This window comes from Pinus tabuliformis, chromosome 6 (assembly GCF_031772625.1).
Source record: "Pinus tabuliformis cultivar Carrire ecotype Pingquan chromosome 6, CPIR1, whole genome shotgun sequence".
Classification (NCBI taxonomy): Eukaryota; Viridiplantae; Streptophyta; class Pinopsida; order Pinales; family Pinaceae; genus Pinus; species Pinus tabuliformis.
The window spans coordinates 988,471,422-988,495,781 of NC_142292.1; the positions used below are offsets into that span (position 1 = coordinate 988,471,422).

At 37.6% G+C, this 24,360-nt stretch overlaps 1 protein-coding gene across 4 annotated transcripts in view; it reads right to left on the minus strand.

Moving 5' to 3' along the window:
- Nucleotides 1-3,558: 3,558 nt before the first annotated feature.
- LOC149262312 (formyltetrahydrofolate deformylase 1, mitochondrial-like) overlaps nucleotides 3,559-24,360 on the minus strand; it is a 59,270-nt gene continuing 38,468 nt past the window's right edge. Inside the window, exons 3-8 of one of the 4 annotated variants that reach the window (XM_089423994.1) lie at nucleotides 15,172-15,322; nucleotides 14,668-14,741; nucleotides 14,416-14,575; nucleotides 13,798-13,896; nucleotides 13,595-13,681; nucleotides 3,559-3,801 (exon numbers count right to left, since the gene is read on the minus strand). In XM_089423994.1, the coding sequence (XP_089280120.1) occupies nucleotides 3,718-3,801; nucleotides 13,595-13,681; nucleotides 13,798-13,896; nucleotides 14,416-14,575; nucleotides 14,668-14,741; nucleotides 15,172-15,322 (655 nt within the window). In that variant the 3' untranslated portion in view covers nucleotides 3,559-3,717. Of the gene's footprint in view, nucleotides 3,802-3,869; nucleotides 4,476-13,594; nucleotides 13,682-13,797; nucleotides 13,897-14,415; nucleotides 14,576-14,667; nucleotides 14,742-15,171; nucleotides 15,323-24,360 lie in introns of those variants that run through there. The other 3 variants (XM_089424002.1, XM_089423977.1, XM_089423986.1) reach the window with 3 other exon arrangements.

A 24,360-nucleotide genomic window follows, 5' to 3' on the forward strand; every position in this document is an offset into this window, starting at 1 on the left:
AACACAGTTGATACCTCAAATTGGCTCTAGAATGTTCTAAATCCAAATCATCAAACTAGGACCTACCACTAAGATGGACCCTCTAAGCCAATTCCTCATTTTTTTCTACCCATAAAGTACGAAGATAGATAACAAATTATATAATGATACAAAACAAACAATGGATTGGCATATTATTTATCACTAAGATGTTTATGAATCATAGATTCATTATGCCTCTCAAATATTGTTACTACCAACTATGCCTTATGGGCCCTCTCTAGCTTGTGTTTGTTATCCATGTGATGTATTATAAACTATTATTACAATTGCATATTCCAACAATGGGATTTTGTTTCCCACTAATAACCATTCTACTCCATGCAGACATGTGTCCCTTATCATGTACATCATAGCACTTATATCATGTATCGCTTTACTCATGTTTGATTTGTTTCTTGACCCCTATATTTAATCCCATTATAAGGACAACCACACCATCAAAATATACCCCTTTGTTATACTACATTTAAATCATAAAGTATTACAAATTCCAAGGAATTGTATCAAAAAACCTCACTAATGAAAAAAGGCTACGTCGAATGGTTTTAGAATGAGGGTTTTTACCTCAGTGGAAGAATTGGTAACAAATTTGGATGAGCCATTGAATCCTTGCAATTCTTCTCAAAGAGGCATATCAATATAGAAAAATGCATTAAACATGGTTATTAGCTCAATCGAACATAAATTGTTTGAACACTAACAACAACCATATACGATTCATATGAAATCAATTGGTTAGGGGCGATTCAACATACATTGAAAGAATTCTAGAGGACAAAGTTGCTACCCTCCTCCAAGTATTAGATCTTTACGTTGTCCTGAATGGCAAACATGGCTATTGATATCATTTTGCCTCTCTTATAGTAATATATTGATGGTTTTGACACCATGTATTATGGGTCATATTTGGCTTGTGGTTGTTATCTATGTGATGTTGCAAGTTCTATTGTTACAATGTTATATCCCTATGTTAATATTTTTTGTTCCACTTTAGTGCTTCTTCACCCTTTTATGTATGACAAAGGCTAAGGCAAAAGGTATAGATTGTGATGCAAGAACTAAGAAGGAAAAAAGGCTAGATTACTATGCAAAAGCTATCACCTGACTTTGGACATTGATGGTAGAACTACTTGGAGATAAATAGCTTCAAACTCCTAGGTTCCATGTTTATACTTTTGTATTCATATCTCCTTTAACCTCTTTGGTTCAAGCAATCTTAATCACCTTTTCTAATATATTCAATCTTGGCTCTATAATGATTTACAACTACTTTTTGTAACATTGTCATTGATTTAAGAAAAATCTTGACTTCACCGTAAATTTAGAAACTTAAAAGTGGATAAAGCATATTTGTTTTATGATGCATCAATAACTTACTCCTAATTAGTAAGATTTACTTTCGATCAATATCACGTATTTAATTACAAACCATTATTGATGGTAAAAATACTTGAATAAAAGATATACTTGAGCATGGAGAAATATCTCTCTGAGGGAACTAATCAACCCTTTTGTTGTCCCTTTTTTGTCATTATTCTTCGAAGATAGTTAAGAAAGTCATCAATTCTAAAGCACCAGATATAAGTCCCTTAACTTGAAATTTTTAATAGGATTATCTCAATTATATATCTAAAATGTTCTTCAAAGGTTGAACTTAGGTGCAAGGAGTGTCTCCCTAGATGTCAATCTTATCCTATAATGTTCACATTTCATGTAACCATATTCAAGCCAAAATTTCATATTGGCTTAGAAGTTGAATACCATGATTACTATGAACGATGTGGTACACTGGATAAAAAGGATTCACACAACAGAGTTACACATACATTTAAGATTATATTTTAATGGAAAATGTTGGTTAGTGTTCCTCTCAACAACCACGAATTAGCTAAAATTTGCTTCTTATATGGCCTATGCAAGCAATATATAAACGAGAGGATAATAAATATTATTTGGGATTGCAATTTCATTTGGTAATTTTGGCTTTGTATTGGTCAATCATTCAATGATCTCATATCCTTTGTAAACCTATTGATTGGAGGCTAACTTTGTTTGATAATCCATAGTTTTGCATCAACTTCATCTCATGGTATGCTCTGTGATTTCTTTTCTTTACAAGGTAAGTTGTAAATGGGTTCTGTGTCCCACAAACAGGGGGTCCCATACAACAATTTGGTGTTTGGCTTGGCCCTAACCTTAAAATTAGATTATTATTATCATTTTAATGACTTTTAAAAACTCTATAAAAAAAATTGTAGCATGATGGACTTTCATGGTGCAAAAATTGTAGCATAATGACTACGCTACCAAGGTTTGTGGTAAGCTCTTGTTACTTAAAAAATATAATGTAGAGTTTGATTGTGGTGCTCAATCGTAAATGTTTTCCTAAATTATTTGAGTAGGAAGGATAACATGTGATAGTGTAATGTATTCTTGTATTTAAAGTAAGATTTAATTTTCTTTGGGGAAAATTTTGAGAAAATTCATTCCATAACAAATTATTAATTTGCTATTTTAAATAGTCAAATCACTCAAATCCTACTCTTTAAATTGACCCTTCAAATACAAGCCTATAAAGATCTTTAATTCTTTATATTATAAAATCATAAATATCTAGTCTTCTTCCACTATCTAATGCATTTGAAAAAATATTCATAACAGCTATCATCTCCAACTATCTTTAAGTCATCATTGCACTAGAGTAAGCATTGGTTTGAGCATGGTGATTTCTTCACCTAATCTCCAAGTGTGTTTAGCTTATCATAGATTAGAGTAGGCATTGGTTTGAGCATGATGATTTCTTCGCCTATTGTATATTTGTTTAGCATTAGCTTTGTACATTTGTTTAGCAATAGCTTATTTGAGATAATCATACAGTCACATTTCTAAAGCCACAAAAGGTCCTACCACCATAGCTAAGAGTAACTTCTCTAGTATGACTAAGATTCTATGGAACTCTGTACATAACCTTATCGTCATTCAAGGCAAAAAAAACACTTAACAGCTAGTCTCTTTATACACTATACAGTTGCATAAGAGTGTGCTATTTGGTATAGATTTGAATAACTCGAGAGTAAGGTAGGAATTAGGCCCTTAAAAATGCTATAGTTGCATAAGAGTGTGCTAATTGGTATGAGATTTGAATAACTCGAGAGTAAGGTAGAAATTAGGCCCTTAAAAATGCTATAGTTGCATAAGAGTGTGCTATTTGGTATGAGATTTGAATAACTCGAGAGTAAGGTAGGAATTAGGCCCTTAAACATGCACTCAAAGAGCTCAAGGCATCAAACACCCGATGCCCTTTTCGAGTTTGCCTTTCCATTAAGGAAACATTGCATGTTGGTCAACTTTTTACAATGTCTACACTTTCAAATGTTTATGGCAAAACCTAACATTGGTACATTAGCATCATCAGTAAGTCACCTATCAGTGTTTACTTGCATTTAAGCATATGTAAATTTCAGACGAAAAGACTAAATATTTATATTGTTCACAGATCTATTCCTCAGTATTCTCCCCTGCTTCATTACAAGTTTCATTGATGCCTCAAATCTGTCATGTTAAAAATTGATTTAAGAATATGCATCGTCACCAAGTCACCTAACAGCAGCGCCAAAGACTAAGTATTCATATGAATCAGATTTTATATTTTCCTCAAAATTTGCCCCTGCTTCATTACAAGTTCCATTGATTCCTCAAATCTGCCACGCTGAAAGTTGATGTTCTAGCAGTAAAATCCTCTTCCTGTGGATGATATTGCTGGGCGCTCACATTTTTAGTTCACAGAGCTACTTAGAAATTACAGTGTATCCACAGAATACATCAAATGAATGAAAATATTTAATTTCATTATTACAACCAAAAAAAAATACTCAACCTCAAAGTCAATTTGCACGTATAGCAGGGCTACACCCAGGTGAACAAGATAGGAAATGAAGGTCGGATGCTAAATTGAAGGGGGGAATGACACAAAATAGGAAGATCCAACAGAAAAAACACACATGTGAAGAAAGGCATGCCAACTTTGCCTTGTTTGACAAGATGTACAATTTCCACCTATGTATTAAGCATTTTTATTCAAGCAGAATACAGCAGCAGACTAGTAGTCTAATGACCTTTATAAGGTATGAAAACATCGCCAAATGCCTAGAGTTTCCACATTGCTGTCTTTATTTCTCCAAGCACATGTTATATCCTCTTGATAAAACCAAAGAATAGTAGAATCTGTGTAGATAGAATTATTACCATAGATGAGGAAACATTAAATGCTTGGATTAATCAAACACAATTGTTTTACTGTCGTCAAACCTTAAAACACGAAGTTCACAGTAATATTTAATTGCTTTGGCTAGGCATTGTTTTTCAAGGTTCTCAGATTTGTTCGCAAACGATAACAAGGTATCCCGGTGAGTAATGTGTTCAACCTGCAATAGCTTACAAATAACAGTAGTAAGATTCATGGTTATCAATACTAATTGACACCACTATGATTATAAAAAGGAATCACCCAGTACAAACAAGGAACTATTTTCTTATGGATGGCCCTAAACAGCGTTGGATAAAATGGTAAAAATGCAAAAGAGCACTTTAGGCATTTGTATATTATTTGTAAGAATGTATAATTGCATGGATGCAAATAGAGAGGTGAATTCTAACTGTTCTACATATTTTCCTTTTTCATCAGAATCCAGATAAAATATTGGTGAGATCATCACTTTTTGATGCTTGAAATGCATTTTTGAATGCATAAATGGATTCAAAGCCCTAAAAAACCCCAAGACTGTTGACCTAGGTTGTCATTGATGTCAATATGGCAATATTCTAGATACTAGATGATCCATGAAGAGGAAGCAGAGCAGATCCATGAAGAGATAGGAGCAAGGCCATCAGGTTAGCCAAGCCATGAGCAAGAGTCTGTTAACGGAGGAGTTAACAAAGGAGGCATATCAAAGCTATCGCTTATGCTTAAGAGTATTGCAGAATATCAGAGCAAGAGAGGCATATCGGAAAAGGCAGAAGCCATCAAGGTATGAAAGACATTGCAAAGCCAAAGGAAGACATTGGAGGAGCCATCGGAGGAGCATCGCTTGTAATAGATGCCCAAGAAGAACCGAGAGGAAGAAGTCATCAAAAGAGGAGTTAACATATCAAAGGAGGCAAAACAAAGCTATCAAAGCTACAAGAGGAGTATTGCAGAATATAAAAACAGAGAGGAGCAAACAGAGCTATCGGAGGAGCAAACAGAGCCATCGGAGGAGCAAAACAGAGCTATCGGAGGCATATCAGGGCTATCAGGAGCAATACATATATTGATGCCAAAGAGCGGAAAACATATATATATGCAATATACACTATCGGAGGCAGAAAACATATACATATATGCAATATACACTATTGGAGGCGTAAATAGTGTATATATCGGAATACACTATCGGAGACAGCAAATATACATATATCGGAGTATAGAGACGAAGTACATATATATATCGGCAATATTATAATCGGCGGGTTCTACTATGAGTCACTACCCAAAACCCCCGACTGCGATATATATGTGTGGACTCGAAGAGACATATTTGTCCGAGTGTATAAATAGGTGAAGTCCGCTAAGTGTGGCGAAGCATGGTTTTAACTGTATTTCATATATTTAGGCTTTAAGCCTTGCCACGTTAAAACATGCAAATTTGCAATATATATATATATATATATATATATATATATATATATATATATATATATATATCATGTAACTGCGATATGTTGTGGACCCGCTGCAACATTATGCAATGGTTTAATATTATATCACATCTGCCCATCGGAACTCGCATATCGCAATATACAAAGGGTTGTCACCCCTGAAAGCGTCGATTGCGATATATGTTGCGGACCCGATGCAACATTGTAGTTTGATTTAATATCATATCGCATCCGCAGGTGAATCGGCCGTCGGCCATCGGGTTGCTGCAAATACCGATTGCGATTACACAGCGGACCCGATGTAGTTATAGATGCGGGTGTAATATATTTGAAGTCCGGCCTTAAGCGCTTCGGTCAGTTTTTCCATATATTCCTGTGTATTTCAAATAATTGTATTGCGTGGGGTTTGAAGGCCAAAGTGCATAAAAAACGCTCCCAATAGTTTAGGAGGCCTGAACGATGGCGATTAGGATTGCGATGGTGACGTGGCATGTGGGGCCTTCCTGATTGGTACAGTCTCTCCATTAACAGTAAAGTCCTGTGTATGAACGTTATTAAAAGGAAAAAAATGGCTCTCTCTGATATTGTTTACTAAGCATCATTTCCTTTGTAATTCGGCCTACTCTTCTTAATTAACGTGTCCGTGAGGCATTGGTTAATTCAAATAGACAGAGGAAACTATAGCGACCGAGGAGGGAAGCCGAAGGATCAAGCAAGCGCAGAGGAAACTACAGCGACCGAGGAGGAAGCCAAAGAGCCAGTGGAAAGAGGAAACCGATAGTCAGAGGGATCATGAAGATAAAAAACAAAGAACAAGGAAAGTTGTATGTTGTTGAAAAAGCTAGAGGAAACAGAGGCAGCTGTAGGGTCCAGCAGAACAGAAAAGGGTCGAAGGACCAACAAGACAGGAGGCATTCGAAGGGTCAGCTTCTCTGCTAATCGTGTTACCCTGTGTAAGAATTAATCAGATACACAATGCAGTCTGTACAAAAATTTTGGGATGTAATAAATAAAGTTTTATCTGACATTGTTTGAAGGGAGAAGTAGTCAGCAGAGAAGCAGTCATGCTGAAGCATTTACTATGACAGTAAGAACAGATGCTTGAACAGAAAGTTGGTTCTTATGCAGAGCTTAGTGCAGCTAATAGTAGACTCACTAAAGCTGTGTGGAAACATTATCAGAGGTCATGAAGGCTATTGGAGACTCTATGTGGACAGTATGAAGAGTTCTAAAGACTCCTTCATAAGAAGACTGGTTGTCATTGATGTTGTAGCATGGAGACTACAGTCAAGTTGTAAACAGACAAAACTCAGTAAAGAAGAGTTCTGAGAGCAGAACAATACTATCAAACATGCCTTGACAAGATTGGGTCGGAACCTTTGGGGTTGGTGCCTCAGAAGTAAGAAGGATTAGAGTCCTTGGGGTTGATGCCTCGGAAGTAAGAAGGATTGGAGTCCTTGGGATTGGTGCCTTAGAAGTAGGAAGGATTGGTGTCCTTGGGACTGGTGTCTCGGGAACTGGAAGGATTGAAGTCCTTCAGAGTTGGTGCTCCTAAGTCCAAGATTGTTGCCTTGGCGAAACAGAGTTGGAGCTCTGGAGGTTGGAGCCTCACAAAAGTCCAAGTTGGTGCTTGGCAACTGATTGCAACCATTTATATATTGTATCTATTTTATTGCAAAGATTATATTAATAAAAGCATTTATACTTGTTGTTCATCTTGTGTTCTAAATATAAATGTTTTAACTGGTAAAACAATAGTTGAAAAAGAAATATTGATTCACCCCCCTCCTCAGTATTTCCAACAATTGGTATCAGAGCCAATACCTTCATTCAAAGCCTAACAGCTTGAAAGTTGATCTTTAGAACACAAATGGCGAAGTCAAGGAAGAAAGTCTCCAATCCTCCTAAGGATGTGTCTCCCTCTACTACTAAGATAGAAGACAATCAATTTGAGGAGGCTCCAAGGTTCAATGGGAACTTTAATATATGGGAAGCAAGAATGAGGAATTTCTTACAGACTCAAGGCATTGAAATCTGGAAATCAGTGATTGTTGATAGCAGGATGGATGGAGAATCCAAGGAGTACAATGCAAAAGCAATGAAGACAATCTTGAATGGGCTGCCTGATTCTATAAAGAACAATCTAGGAAAATATTCATCAACGAAGGGTATATGGGACAAACTTCATGACCTTCACTCAAAAGGAGCATTGACCATGACCATCAATCAAGAAGATGATGGAAATCAAGAAGGAAATCCAGAACCCATCATAGAAGCTGAAAATGAGAATGATGACATCAAGGCTAAAGCAAACCTAGAAGATGAAGAGAATGAAAAAGATTTTGTAGAAGATCTCCTCGCTCAACTTATGGCTGCCATGGAAGAGATTAACAATTTGAAAAAGGAAAATGAGAAACTTAAGAAGATAGCACTAGCTAGTGACCAAGATCAAACAAGGGATACAATTGACCTTGTCAAGCTTCAAGTACAAGAAAGGGATGAAAAGCTTGCTAAGCTTAAGAAGGAATTTCATCAAAGCAAAAGAAAGCATCATGAAGAAGTCATATCCATGACAAATCAATTGGATAAAGCAAAGAAACGAGAAGATACCTTGTCAAGTCAACTTGAACAAAGGCACAAGAGCTTGAACAAACTTGAAGAAGAGATTGGTCAGTACAAGGTAGAGGTCTCCTCTCTCAAATCTCAACTACAAGAAGCAAGGAAACAAGCACAAGGAGCTAAGAAGACAATGGAAGCATTGGAAATCATAGAAGGACAGGTTGATGAAGCAGGAAAGGAAAGAAACACCATGATCTGTCAACTAAAAGCAAAGGATGAAGAAATCTTCAAATTAAAATCTAACATCAAACTTCTCAAGGCCGAAACATGTAAAGCTACAAGGATCAAGGAAGAAATGGAAAGCAGTCTAGCAAAGGAAAATGAAGTCAGATATCATCTCCCTTAAAATAGAAGCAGATGAAGCTACTCGTATCAAGGAAGAAACTGAGAAACAACTTGCTAAGAAGAATAATGAGTGTGAAAGATTGGAAGAAGAGATTGTCTTCCTCAGAAAAAAGGTTGAAGGGATGAACAAAATCTTGAAGATCTCCCAAGCCTTGGATGATATGCTCAGCGATCACAGATGTCCATTTGATAAATCAGGTCTCAGGTATGCAGGTGAATCCTCAAACAAGAATGATAATGCTTCAAACAAAAGGGATGTGAAGAAGCCAGAAAGAAATGGTGATGCTCCCAGTTCCAGCAAAGGCAAGGAGAAACATCAAGGCTACAATGGAAGAAATCCTGCTCCAAGAAGAAATGTAGATGATGTCAAAGATGCAAGAGGCAATGGTTATCATCAAAGGATCTCAAGGCAGAAAGGCTTCAGAAGTACATAAAGGAAATCTCCATCTCCTAGGTACCAAGGTTCATTTTTTGGTTATTTTTATTCTTATACAAATTTTGGTCACATGGCAAAAGATTGTAAAGCATATCATAAAGATAGATGTTATGGTCCCCAACCATCTCATAAAGATAGATATTATGGTCCCCAACAATCTCTAAGAAACAATTTTGCAAGAAGAAATCATGAATTCTTATTCATGAACAATGTAGAATGCTTCAAGTGTCATAACATTAGTCATATGGCACGTGATTATAACTTAGCTTGGGATCTTACACAAGCTAGAACCATGCAAAAGAAGAAATTTACACAAGTATGGAGAAGGAAGCAAATACAATCCGAAAGTCCCTTGAACTCCCCACCCAACAACACAGGTCATTCGCCTGAATTTTGACAATCTAAGCATTTGATGGGAAGACTCTGCCAAAAGAGATGATGCATACAGTTAGGGGGAGCCTGTGATTCTTGATCATTATTGCAGGAACTATTAGTGAAAGAGTCCTTATGAAATCCTTGTTGAGCTATATTAACAATCATTCTTTGATAAAGATCATTTCTCAAGAGTACTCCATTGAAGAACATGATCATGTAACCATTCTTTGGACTGTTGTTAAAGATGCTTTCCACTTAATCACTAAGTAGTATTTGGAGCAACAGAGAAAGTCATCTAATGCTAGAGAAATAGGGAAAATAACTATGGTGTTGATATTACAGATGCTAAATGTCTTGACTCAGGGATTTAATGTGAGAATAGATAAATTATGGACACTAATAGAGGCAATCTTCAAACAAACAGATACATCTGGAATGGAGTTTGAAGTAAGAGCAACTGGCAGCATATAACAAAACTGAAGCATTGCAAGAAGATGCAAATCAGCAAAATGAATTTAAAAGACAGTCACAGATTGGATATCTAAATCTGCTAACGGAAATAACTTGCTGAGATATGTACAAGAACACAAGGAAAAGATGGCTCATAGAAAGGAGAATGTCGTGCAGTCAAATATAACTTAAGCTGATATTGGTCACTTAGAAAATACAGCAACAGTGAGGCACAACCTCTCACCATTTCATCCAAATGCAATGATGTTGAATACTGGATGGCAGTGACTTAAGGAGAAGCATAGAAACACAAAGGAACTCGGATCTGAAGAAAGATGGCAAGAAAGAAAATTTCAGTGGCATTTTCTCTTGATTCGGACTATGAAGGCCTCTCAATTCTGACTGTGGAGACAACAATATGGATTGAAGCATAAAAACCTGGACTTGGACACTTGGTGTATGGCTATTTGCAATCTGATTGAAAGCATTGAAGTAGAGCATCTTTAAGCATTGTTGAAGCCATGATAAAGTAGTTTTGAGACATGAAGAGGGAATAATGTGCTAATTGATGATAAAGCATCAATCCTTCTATCTTGAGTAAAAAGAAGAGCACTATGACAGGGGGAGTCACAGACCCATGAAGATCTATCATTCATAAAGAACAGAAGCAGTTTGATAGGGGGAGTCCCAAAGCACTCATTTGTCATTGATGTCAAAGGGGGAGAGAAGAAGAATATTGCCATCAATAACAAAGGGGGAGATTGTTGACCTAGGTTGTCATTGATGTCAATATGGCAATATTCTAGATACTAGATGATCCATGAAGGGGAAGCAGAGTAGATCCATGAAGAGACAGGAGCAAGGCCATCAGGATAGCCAAGCCATGAGCAAGAGTCTGTTAATGGAGGAGTTAACAAAGGAGGCATATCAAAGCTATCGCTTATGCTTAAGAGTATTGCAGAATATCAGAGCAAGAGAGGCATATCGGAAAAGGAAAAAGCCATCAAGGTATGAAAGGCATTGCAAAGCCAAAGGAAGACATTGGAGGAGCCATCGGAGGAGCATCGCATGTAATACATGCCCAAGAAGAACCGAAAGGAAGAAGTAATCAAAAGAGGAGTTAACATATCAGAGGAGGCAAAACAGAGCTATTGGAGCTACAGGAGGAGTATTGTAGAATATGAAAACAGAGAGGAGCAAACAGAGCTATCAGAGGAACAAACAAAGCCATCGGAGGAGTAAAACAGAGCTATCGGAGGCATATCAGGACTATCGGGAGCAATACATGTATTGATGCCAAAGAGCAGAAAACATATATATATGCAAATACACTATCAGAGGCAGAAAACATATCGATATATGCAATATACACAATCGAAGGCGTAAATAGTGTATATATCGGAATACACTATCGAAGGCAGCAAATATACATATATCAGAGTATAGAGGCGGAGTACATATATATATCGGCGATATTATAATCAGCGGGTTCTACTATAAGTCACTACCCAAAACCCCCGACTGTGATATATATGTGCGGACCCGACGAGACATCTGTCTGGGTGTATAAACAAGTGAAGTTCGCTAAGTGTGTCAAAGCATGGTTTTAAGTGTATTTCATATATTCAGGATTTAAGCCTTGCCACGTTAAAACATGCAAACTTGCTATATATATATCATGTAACTGCGATATGTTGCGGACCCGTTGCAACATTATGTAATGGTTTAATATTATATCGCATCCGCCCATCGGTACTCGCATATCGCAATATACAAAGGGGTGTCACCCCTGAAAGCGTCGATTGCGATATATGTTGCGGACCCGATGCAACATTGCAGTTTGATTTAATATCATATCGCATCCGCAGGTGAATCGGCCATCAGCCATCGGGAAGCTGCGACTATTAATTGCGATTACACAGCAGACCCGATGCAGTTATAGATGCGGGTGTAATAAATTTGAAGTCCGGCCCTTCGGTCGATTTTTCCATATATTCCTGTGTATTTCAAATAATTGTATTTCGCGGGGTTTGAAGGCCAAAATGCATAAAAAATGCTCCCAATAGTTCAGGAGGCCTGAACGATGGCAATTGCGATTGCGATGGTGACGTGGCATGTGGGGCCTTCCTGATTGGTACAGTCTCTCCATTAACAGTAAAGTCCTGTGTATGAACGTTATTAAAAGGAAAAAAAGGGCTCTCTCTGATATTGTTTAATAAGCATCATTTCCTTTGTAATTTGGCCTACTCTTTTGAATTAACGTGTCCGTGAGGCATTGGTTAATTCAAATAGGCAGAGGAAACTACAGCGACCGAGGAGGGAAGCCGAAGGATCAAGCGAGCGCAAAGGAAACTACAGCGACCGAGGAGGAAGCCGAAGAGCCAGCGGAAAGAGGAAACCGACAGTCAGAGGCATCAGGAAGATACAAAAACAGAGAACAAGGAAAGTTGTATGTTGTTGAAAAAGCTGGAGGAAACAGAGGCAGTTGTAGGGTCCAGCAAAATAGAAAAGGGCCGAAGGACCAACAGGACAGGAGGCATTCGAAGGGTGAGCTTCTCTGCTAATCGTGTTACCCTGTGAAAGAATTAATCAGGTACACAATGCAGTCTGTAGAACAATTCTGGGATGTAATAAATAAAGTTTTATCTGACATTGTTTGAAGGGAGAAGTAGTCAGCAAAGAAGCAGTCATGCTGAAGCATTTACTGTGACAGTAAGAACAGATGCTTGAACAGAAAGTTGGTTCTTATGCAAAGCTTAGTGCAGCTAATAGTAGACTCACTAAAGCTGTGTGGAGACATTATCAGAGGTCATGAAGGCTATTGGAGACTCTGTGTGGACAGTATGAAGAGTTGTAAAGACTCCTTCATAAGAAGATTGGTTGTCATTGATGTTGTAGCATGGAGACTACAGTGAAGCTGTAAACAGACAGAACTCAGTAAAGAAGAGTTCTGAGAGCAGAACATTACTATCAAACATGCCTTGACAAGATTGGGTCGGAACCCTTGGGGTTGGTGCCTCAGAAGTAAGAAGGATTGGAGTCCTTGGGGTTGATGCCTCAGAAGTAAGAAGGATTGGAGTCCTTGGGATTGGTGCCTCAGAAGTAGGAAGGATTGGTGTCCTTGGGACTGGTGTCTCAGGAATTGGAAGGATTGAAGTCCTTGGGAGTTGGTGCTCCTAAGTCCAAGATTGTTGCCTTGGCGAAACAGAGTTGGAGCTCTGGAGGTTGGAGCCTCACAAAAGTCCAAGTTGGTGCTTGGCAACTAATTGCAACCATTTATATATTGTATCTATTTTATTGCAAAGATTATATTAATAAAAGCATTTATACTTGTTGTTCATCTTGTGTTCTGAATATAAATGTTTTAATTGGTAAAACAATAGTTGAAAAAGAAATATTGATTCACCCCCCCTCTCAATATTTCCAAAAAAGACACTCTATCTGTATAGATTTAACTCAAATCTGTCATTCCAACAATTTTTGGCCAGATTTTAAGCAAAACTCATCTATTTTGAAAAGGGAAAAGGCATAGAAGTTTAGAACATTTAGGCTATGCTAATTAGAAAGATGAACAAACAAATCAGTAGATGGCTTCTGTGTCAGGTTAGATGAGAATAGAATGATTCTTACCATTTGCTCAATTATGGGCCCACCATCTAGTTCTTCTGTTACAAAGTGGCTTGTTGCACCAATCAATTTTACTCCAACATCAAAAGCCTGGTTAATGTAAAAACATGAATAACATAGACACAGAGACAATGCACCCACAAAAATAACAAGTCATGGTATTTTTCATTTGAGATGCATAAGCCTGAAAGATGACAATCTCTGACCTGCCTAAAAGGGTTCCCTCCCTTGAAAGATGGCAGGAGCCCATGATGAATATTTATAATATCTTTTCCATAGCTTTCCAAAAACTTGCTGGACAGGATCTGCAAATTTGAAAAACGGGTATTTGACAACTTGTACGTTTTACTGCAAGAATGACATTTGAATCATTTTTCAACCATGTTAAAAGTGAAAATATGAGAAGGCCAATGGAGTCTCGGTTCACTGGTGAGGTCAACGTAGTGTTAGGCTGTCCATCTAAGTTCCATTTCTCACTGTGATCAGCCTGGCTCAACAGCATGGAATGAATTTCAAAAGAAAGAGATTGAGAAAATGAGTTTCAAAGGGATGAGATATGTTATAATAAACTAATAATGATAATAATCTGGATGTAGTGGAAAAGGGTAACCCAAACATTCTTTATAGAAATGTTACTAGATAAGAAGAATAAGGGCGAACTGATGTACTGGCTAAGGAAGATGAGTTGTGAGATAACAAGATAATGGTGGATACAGGCATGAGCCATGGAAGATTATATGAAGTGAGATGAGACAACCCAACACAAAGCCAAAGAAAAAGTTCAGTTGCAATGCGAATAAACTATTTACATGAAAGGAAATTACCTGCATATATCGAGCTAGAACCAAGAGGTCTGTGTCACCAACCAAGTTCAAGATCTCCTCCTCTCTTTTATTTTCATTGCTAGTTGGCAAATAATGGTAGGGAATGCCGTGTCGTTCAAGAAACCGGATAATATGGGTGTTTGGCTCTCTGTTGTGGTTACTGTGGAAAAAAAAAATTCATTAATAATGTTACGTCCCTTCATACTTTGAGAGGCATGAAAAAGTAACATCACAGCTCAAACTGAGACCCACCTTATTACACGCATAATTTCAACAGGAAATTTTCTTTCCTGCCATCCATGCAGTAAATCGACCAAGCAATGGTCCTGTCCATCAACTAAATATAATTGAGCAGTTACTCTACCTCAGATAAATTCCATCATTAACAAAGGAATATCTGAATCTAACTTAAATCATTCTTAAACCGGTTACATTCTTCTTGTCCAGTAATTATTCAGTTATACAGCGCATGATTAAATTTCTAGTTTCACATATGGTAAAAATAATTTAACCCTACACATCATTTGCTGAAGTTTCCCCACACGACATCAAAGCACACTGCATGTTGACAGAAACTATAAACATTATACTAGGCAATGTATGAGATCCAGATATTCTAATAACTTTAGATAAATAAAGCGCTCCACCAAATATCTCACTCATTAAATCGTCACATGCCAGACCTGAGAACATAAATGGAAGGAATCTTTCCTAGCAGCTATGTAAATATAAATACAAACTATCCTGAGAAAGTACCTGTCGTGAAGCCAGGACAGCAATCTTGAATTTGGGATCTATCTCTGGCACTCTCACAATTGATTTCCGTGCATTGAACATCTTTGCCAATTTCATGAAATCCTCCTCCATGACTTCCCGTGGCCACTGCAAAGGATCATAGACAAACTCACTGACTAGTTGTGTGAGAATTCATGTACATAATTAGTTAGTTTGCAGAAAAAATAAAACTAAAAATCTCACAACATATTTTACTTTGCATCAACTATGCCTAGCTTAAGTAAGAAAGAAAGAAAACGTACTAATCTCCACTACTGACCAAAATAGATCAATGGGACTGAAGTGCAAGTCTCGTGTTACAGGCCAAGTGGCAGATTGCCTAGGGTATCTTCTCCCTATGAAATGACCAAAACAATGCAGAAAGGCATGCACAAGTGTGTAAATGTGTAGACTTGAGGATGAATCCTCAATCAGAGAGTGAAGAACGGCCCTGTAAAGGAGGACACACACGCAACCACGCAAAGCAAGGTTCCAATGAACAGATCAAGTCAGTTGAGCAGCCTCCAGCCATCTTCTGGATCAGATAGGACCTGAGAGCATCAACCACTTTGAGGCCACCAATAATGAATCTAATGATGTCTTCTGAAGAAAGGTCCAGATTAAAATGACCTGTTGGGTAGAGATAGTTAGTTGAGGGCTCCACACAATAGCTTCTCTGGTATCCAAGGTTAAGAATTATCCAGAAAAAGGGGGATATATGATAATATGCTCCTGCCTAATAGAGGGGGCAGAAGCCACACAATAACGACATATCTGCAGTAGGGAAACCCAAGCGTTATGGATCTAGTCTCTTGACTTAAATATGTTGTTGTGGACTAGTCTACTGACTTGGAGTATGTTGTTGTGGACCTAATCTATTTTTCTATTTCTGGCCTCCCTCGCCTATATTATGTAAAGGGAGAAGAGAGCCTTTGTTATAGCAAACTATTCAAGTATGCACTTGTAATTTTGAGTTACCTGTCTTCAGTCTGTGCTTGTATGATAAAAGAGTTGGAACACTTAGAGTTTGTCTAAAGTAAACCCTAGAGAAGACTAGGAGCACTTGGGTTTGTCTTGAAGTACAGGTGTAAGCTAAATCTAGGGATTGTGGGATGAAACCCTAGGGATTTGTAGTGCTTTGATGCAAGAGGAATTTGTCTGATGCATACTTGGTGAATCTCCTTGATAGCTTGTGTAATGCAAGTGGGAGATCCAAGGTTGGACTTGTCAGTGTTGATGCTAGAGTGGCGTGGAGTCTTTGGTATATCCAGATAGCTTGGTAGGATGCCTTGTTAGGCCTTTGTATTTCTGGTTAGGGTTTGTTGTTGATGGTGGATACCCTTGTTATGCCTTTGTATTGGTGGTTATGGTTTGTTGTTAATGGTGGATACCCTAACAAGCATTTGGGAAACAATTGGAGAGTCCTTGCTTGGAATAAGCAGAACGGACTTGTTGTTCGAACTTGGGATGAGCTCAGGCACTGTAATTTATTGTCATTTGTGTAATATATGAAGTGTACTATCGCTGTCCTAAGTTTATATGTTGCAATTCTGAAAAACAGACACTGGTATCTCATTGCTATGAGTAGTTCCAACTTCCATGGCTATTTTAATGCACTGATTTGTTGGAACAGGCGAGCTGAAATTTTACGTGCTTTAACATGCCTAAACGAAACTACAAATCAGATTTAGTGCTATTACAAATTTCCTGTGATAAAAGTATTTTCATATCTTTATGTTGGTTGAAATTGCACTAAGTGCTGTAATATTTATCTCTCCTTCAAGTATATTTTTGGTATGTGCCTTCTTTAGCTTGTCTAATGAAAAGGTTGGACAGAATTGAAGTATTTAGCGTCATAATAAATATTTCAGATTTGGTCATAAGGCTGAAAGTTTTATGAAATAGATCCAGGGAACCTCAAATAAATGAGAGGAAATTTATTAAGTGTCTTAAAGTGCAGACTTCCAAAACTTTCACATTCCGTAGATAAAGATAGTAAAATCATATATGTTTTAAGAAGCAAATGTAAACGAATCTGTCAGTATAGTTACAACCAGCTAACTTCTCTCCAAGGCAACATATGTACAACAAATGTTACCATTGTAGGTGCACAGACTGAAAAAATTCCCTTGACATCAGATTGCGTCCTTTTAAACCCAATATTTTGAGTGACTGTTTTCAAACAACACAATCAAAGAAATTGAATTCTTCCATGCAAACATCCTTCAAATATAATTTGGTTGATGGCTTAGAACAATGCTTCCTCCATGAAGATCAAATCATTGTTTTAGACTTTAGTGCAATAAGTCCCTTGGGTTTCTTAACAAGGAAAGAACTAAAGTTTAAACCTATATATTAAAAAATCAGTTTGTAGTTCACTACAATCTTCTACAAGTAAACAACTTGTGCAAGTGAATTCAGGAGCAATGTGGGAAAAGAGAAAGTATTCAATCTAATCTTTGTAATAAACTTCAATTTTAGTATTGAAACTTTTAATCAGTCAAACTCAAAATGAAAATATTGTTCCTTAAAGTGCCTAATTTCAAAACTTTTAAAAGACCATCATTGATTCCATTGCATATGGTTCCTATTGCTAGAAAGGATTGCCACTTGGCACCCATGTTCTTGTAGCCTCGCTCCTCACTCCTCTCTCTCTCTCATTTCTTCCTGCTCTCCCTGCCTCTCTAAATTTTTCTTTTACAAGTGTTCCGCATAGCTGGAAATTTTAATAGCATTATATTGCAAATGCAATAGCTTGTAGTAGGAGCATCCATTTTACATGAAGTTATTGTCAGCGGGACCATTTTTCAGTCTAATTTCCAAAATATATGCATTTTATAAATGGAGATCAGATGATGTAAGTTTCATCAAAAAAGTGGACATCCTGTTAAAATTTCAGCACTCTATGATCTATCCCACCTAACAAGCAGAATTTCAGTGTAACAGTTCAGTCTTTGCAATATTTCTTGATTGGAACTCCTTGAGTACATTCCAGGTTCAATTCTGTAGCTGCAAAGCAAAGTGGGAATTTCTACCATAATTTGAGGGCAATGTCAAAATCCTTGATGCATTTTCTTCTACTATGTCAAGATATTTAATAAAAAAATCAATTTTTGTTTAAGACTGTAAATACACCCAATGATGGGGACTTGATCTCTTCTATGCTGTCCTCTTTTCTTTTATAAAGGTTCTCAGGTAACTTCACAAAATACTAGTCTTCTTCAACTTGCAAACAAGTCCATCTGCTTCTTTTGTGCAAGAGCTTGATCAGTGTAACTTGACTCCTAAAATCTCTGTCCATCTCCAACAGACAAGTATGGAAGTCTTCAAAGTCAACCGTAAGCAATTCTCACACAACCAGAGACTTTGTTTCTCGTGTGGCTCACAACGTGAGTTGGCTTTTTTCTGTAAGATATGTTGCAATGTACAGACCTGATCCCACTCTTCACTTCATCTAAACATTTTTTCTCCAATAATTGTACCAAGAGAAGCAAGGTGCATTCTACAACTCAGTCTTGAAGAGATTGTAACATCTGTCACAGCTTAAGTCAGTAGAATATAATATTTTACAGTGTTGATAACATCAGCGATTTTTCATCGATGTTACAAAAAATCACAACTTTTAACCCTTGCTGAAAAATAGATAGAAAAAAATCATGATATTTTGCACTTCGAAAAAACCATGATTTTTTCGAAAAAATCGCAAGTTTAGCCGAAATTTAGCACCATGATACAAGAAATCACCTGCCCTGCAGGGTTTTAAGGGGAATTTTGTGGTCTTCTTTTCCCATTTCTGTTTGTTTACTGTTGGAGAGGAGGGAGGAGAGCTTGTGGTCATCTTCAAGGAAGGATTGAGGACCAAACAACAATCATCATCACCAGCAAATTGTTTTTAGTGGAGCAAGGGTTCAAGTTCATTTGCCAAAATAGCCAAACGGTGTTGTCATCTTCCATTCACAAGTATGTTCTTAAATCCCACCATGTTAATGACTTTTTTGCATAGATTTAGGCATGATTGCTTGCCTCTTTGCCTGCCTACATTTTCCTTTTTTTTGGGTCATTTTGCCATGATTTTCATGCCCATAAAACAATGTAAGGGTTTTTAAATTTTTTCTATAATGGGACAGCAAGCTTGATTTTAGTTTTTTATACACCCTCTTATTGTCATTTTTCATTGCAAATAATCTAATCTAAATTTCTAAAGGTTTGATTTTTTAAATGAATAGGTTGTTATTTTGTCTAGTGGGGGTTTAATGCCATTTTTTTGTGTTTTTGGTGCCCTAAGATTGAATTTTGAAGCTGTCCATTTCCACTGCAAATATGCCAAAGGCCTTGGACCCATTTTGGCAGTATGGGGAACCTGAAGATGGGACAAACCAGCAACGATTGAATTGCAAATTGTGTGGCCAACATATGACAGGAGGGGTTAGCAGGTTGAAATACCATTTGGCTAAAATCCCCAGGCATGATGTTGAGATTTGTAAGTCTTCTAGCTCAGAAATTATGAGAGCTACGCATAATGAAATTTATGCAAAGGACAAAAAGAAAGAAGAGGCAGCTGCAAACAGGGCCAAACGTGTCAGAAAATCTTTGGGGCTATCTACCTCTGAGGCTGAGCATAGTGGGAGGGGCTCCACGGCTTCACCTACCAAGAAGTCATCATTTTGTGTTTCACAAACCAAAGTTGGAGCACAACCTTCCATCAAATCAGTGATAAAAAAGGAAGAAGCAAGAAGTATACAAGGTTATGGGGAGGTGTCTTTTCTGGAGTGACTTACCTCTCAGCATCACCAAAAACAATCCATTTTGACAAGAAAGTGTGCACCATTGCTATTTGAGCCCAAGGTATAAAAGTGCTACATATGAGGAGTTGTGGGACCAATCCTTTAAGTAGAAAAGAAGGACATCAACTCTAGATTGGCGTAGTTGAATCAGTCATGGGAGGTCTTTGCATGCACAGTGATGTCTGATGGATGGACAAACAGGAAGGGTGGGACCCTTCTAAATTTCTTGGTACATAGTCCTAGAGGTACCATGTTTATTAAATCAGTGGATGCATCGACACATCTAAAAGATGCAGCATTGATATGTGAGTTGATGGATGGGTTCCTCCAAGAGATTGGTTTGCATAATGTGGTGCAAATCATAATAGATAATGCAGCTAATTATGTAGTTGTTGGTAGGATGCTTATGGACATGCACCGCTCATTGTTCTGGACTCCATGTGCTGCACATTGTATTGATTTGATGCTTGATGATATGGGGAAACTCTCCATCATCAAGGAGGTGATTGATATGGCTAGGAGCATCCCCAAGCTCATATATAACCATGCTTTTGTTCTTAGCCTTATGAGGAGATGCATCAAAAACAGGGAGTCGCGGCACCTTGTAATCACACATTTTGCCACCAACTTCATTACTCTTCAGTGTTTGCTTTGATGTCGATTGAGTTTAAGCAAATGTTTGTTTGTGATGAGTGGTGCAATTGTACATACAACAAGAGAGAAATTGGGAGAAATTGTAAACTGAATCCTTTTAGCAAAGAGTAGAAGAAGTGTGCTCAATTACTGAACCTTTAGTAAAGGTTTTGAGATAGGTTGTTACTGTTAAGCTTGCAATGGCTTATTTGTATGAGGCCGCGGATAGGGTCAAGGACACTATCCAAGTTTATTATGTGGACAAGGGTACCCTTAGGTTTAATAAACAAGTGATGTTATGGGATTTGAATCATTTGATTTATAGTCATGGACGGGGATGCTCCATTGACCCATTCATGCAACAACATTTTTCCTCAACCCAACATTTTCCTACAAATGCAACTTTGATTTTGATGGCAAGGTGATGGAAGGGCTCCATACTTGTCTTGATATGATGGTACCTAATCTCGGGATTCGTAGCACAATCAATCGTGAGATAGAAAGGTATTGGTATGGTATTGGACTATTTGGCTTTGATGATACTATTCATGAAAGGACCACCTTGATGCCACGTAAGTGAAAAGTCATTACAATTTAGAACTTTAGATTTTTTAAATTTAGTTATGTTTTATTTGAAAGTTTAATTACATTTTCTTTATTTTATTGTAGATGTTTGGTGGCGAAACTATGGTGCAAGGGCACCAACTTTACCAAAAATTGCCATCAAAGTCCTCAGTCAGACCTATAGCACTTTGGGATGTGAACATAATTGGGTGTATTTGAGAAAATATATTCAAAGAAGTGCAACAGGGTAGAACTTTGAACTTCAATTGAGCAATTACATTTATTGTAATTTATGACCCTCAAGAGTCAAGACTCATTAAATTTTTTATATCTCATGTCTCAATGACTCGGTGTATGTCCATTACGATCTCTGACTATGGATGAAGCAAATGGAGAGAACACCCGATGTGGATGCCATTTCCTTAGACAATATTGATATTTGGTCTAAGTGGAGGGTGGAGTTTGTGGTTCCCATCATGGATGAGTCACCTGCATGGTTAGAGTATGAACAAGTACAATAGCAGGAGGAACAGAAGGAGGAGGAGCGGGAGAAGGACGAGAAGGACGAGAATGTGCTAGCATCAGCACCAACTTCTATAGATATTAACGAGCATAGTTCTATACCCATCAGTCATCATCTAACAATTGGTGCAGGGCCAAGGCCTTCAACTATTAGGGGTGGGCTTGGAAACGAACCCATCATCTTTTCCATAAAAGGGGGAGAGGGCATTGATCTCATATAGCTAGCTGGTAGATTTGCTACTTTTGCCTTTGTACATATAACTCATGATGATGATATACATTTATATATGTGATGTTATTTTGTATTGGGTTCTCCACTTTTGAGTCCTTGATTGGACAGTTATCAAGTTCAACAAGATTTAGTATCAACTTTGATATATAACTTTTAGTACCTTCTCCATATTTATGTGCCAAAGTGTTTATCTGATGTTGTTGTTGCTTTATATGTTTAAATTATGAAAAAAATGAATATATTTTGCACTTTTTTGGTTTTCTAATTTTTGTCGATTTTTTAACTGTTGTTTCTAAAGAGATGTTTTTTGGACCCTCGTCTATTTTTTGTCGATGTTGATTTTTTTAACACAAATACTTTATATATATAAACACTATGGTCATCAAACCTTATCAACCATTAGAATAAGAGAATTTTAGAACATTATTTGTAGAAAAGCATATACTAAACATAGGTCATATAGAAAGTTTATGTCTTCCATATTAACTTAAGATATTTTAAGGACAAAAATATTTACATCTCATTTTTTTGGACCACTCCTAATGCTTAATAGATATGAAGTTATGCTAGATTTGTAATGCTCCCTCTCACCCCCTTAGCTCCTACTAGGCTGAATGGGAGGTGTTACTTTGCTCTAACCTGACTTCCATGGTCTCGATATGGAAATGGGGTTACAAAATTTCTCCTCTTCCAAAGTTAGCAAAATTAACTTTGGATAAAACCATAGCATTCAATTCGTCGAGAGTTGTTCAGTGATATAAATTTTATCGAAATTTGATGCTCAGATCAAAAGATATGCCCAATTAAAGAATGGCGATATAACTCCTACCACAGAAGCAAGGTGGCCACGTGGCACTCACACAAAACCTACGCACCCCTACCATGTCAACTATGATGCCCACCTGTTGCTTACGCAACTTCACTAACATGATTTGTGGCACATGCCACATCAGCCTCTCTCACGAATCCCACTTGACTTGACTCTCATGCAATTTAGGAATTCCCCTTTTTATCTATCCCAAGGGATATCTGGGTGTATAAGCTATTTGCACTTCAAAAAAGCTTCAGACCTCTGGACCTCCAGACTAAGTCTCCATCAGCACCCAAGTCCGGGCCTGGCCCACATCCATAGACTTATGCTTAACAAATTCCTAGACTCCCAGACCTTCGGACTAAATTCTTATCAGTGCACAAGTTCGGACCCTCAAGCATATAGTCTAATGTGCGCCACCAGATGTCTCGAACCTATAAACTAATCTAGTCCCACGTTGCTTCTTTCGAAAAGGGGTCCCACCCCGAATATGACTCATTTGAGCCAATTAACGCTCGACCCCTCAAGGTTTACCCCTAATGGGCCCAACCCTAGATAGCCTTAACTTAGTATGTTTTCAAGTGCATCTGGGTTCATTCAAAGTCTGACTCCCACGCAACTTTGTCACTGCAATTTCCCCCGAACATAGACTCTCAAATATGTTCGGACTTGTCGAATACAAGGTGAATTCAGCCTTATAACTCAAAGTGATTTTCTGAGTTTTCTCCTAGAGCTCAGGGTTGAAACCAAGATTCTCCTAAGAGCTTGGTTACACCCAAATTATGCACAACCACCAAAATTCACATCGATACATCAACACAATGAACTTCAAGTATTGGCAAAAAATGGAACACATCCATGACAATGTGAACCTGCCTTCCACACAAGCATCATGTTCAAGCCAAATCCATGGCTACCATACTCTGTAGTTCCAACTATAACAGCACCAGATCTATCCAACACAGGTCTTGAACATTTCCTTCATGCCTCTTGGCATACCCATGCGTAAATGCATTATTCCTTTCACTGCGCCAAGATTAAGGAACAAAATAATCGGTTACACACACAACAAGGATCCATGTTAACTCAAAGTTAAGCTACAAACAATCCTTCAACAGCAAACTCTGCAATGCTCAAACACAGAGATCTTCTAATAGTTACAGCAGTTAAACCATGGAATTTCAAAAACACCATAGTAATTCAACTAAGTTCCTAACAATCATCATAAATCATGTAAATAGCTAAAGAATATATCAACATCCAGAGGGATCTACAAGTCCATTATATCCTAAGCACAATCATGCAATACATCTCATTACAAACACATACAGGAATACTCATTCCTTCATTAAAAGTGATGATGCATTCTTCGTTATATAACAACACTTATCATTCAAGTGCAACAAACATACACAGAGGACAAGCAAACAACTAATCTTATCATTTAAAGGATTGGAAACTGAGAGAGGGACCTAAACTCTCCTCCCAACCATAGGTCAATTGCACTGTTATTCTTTCTTGTAGTTAACCACCCCCGAACCAGATTCAAAGTCTAAGGAGTGAAGTGCTCAAGGGAAATTCGCACTAGTCATTCACAACACATGGGAATCCAAAGCTCATAGTGC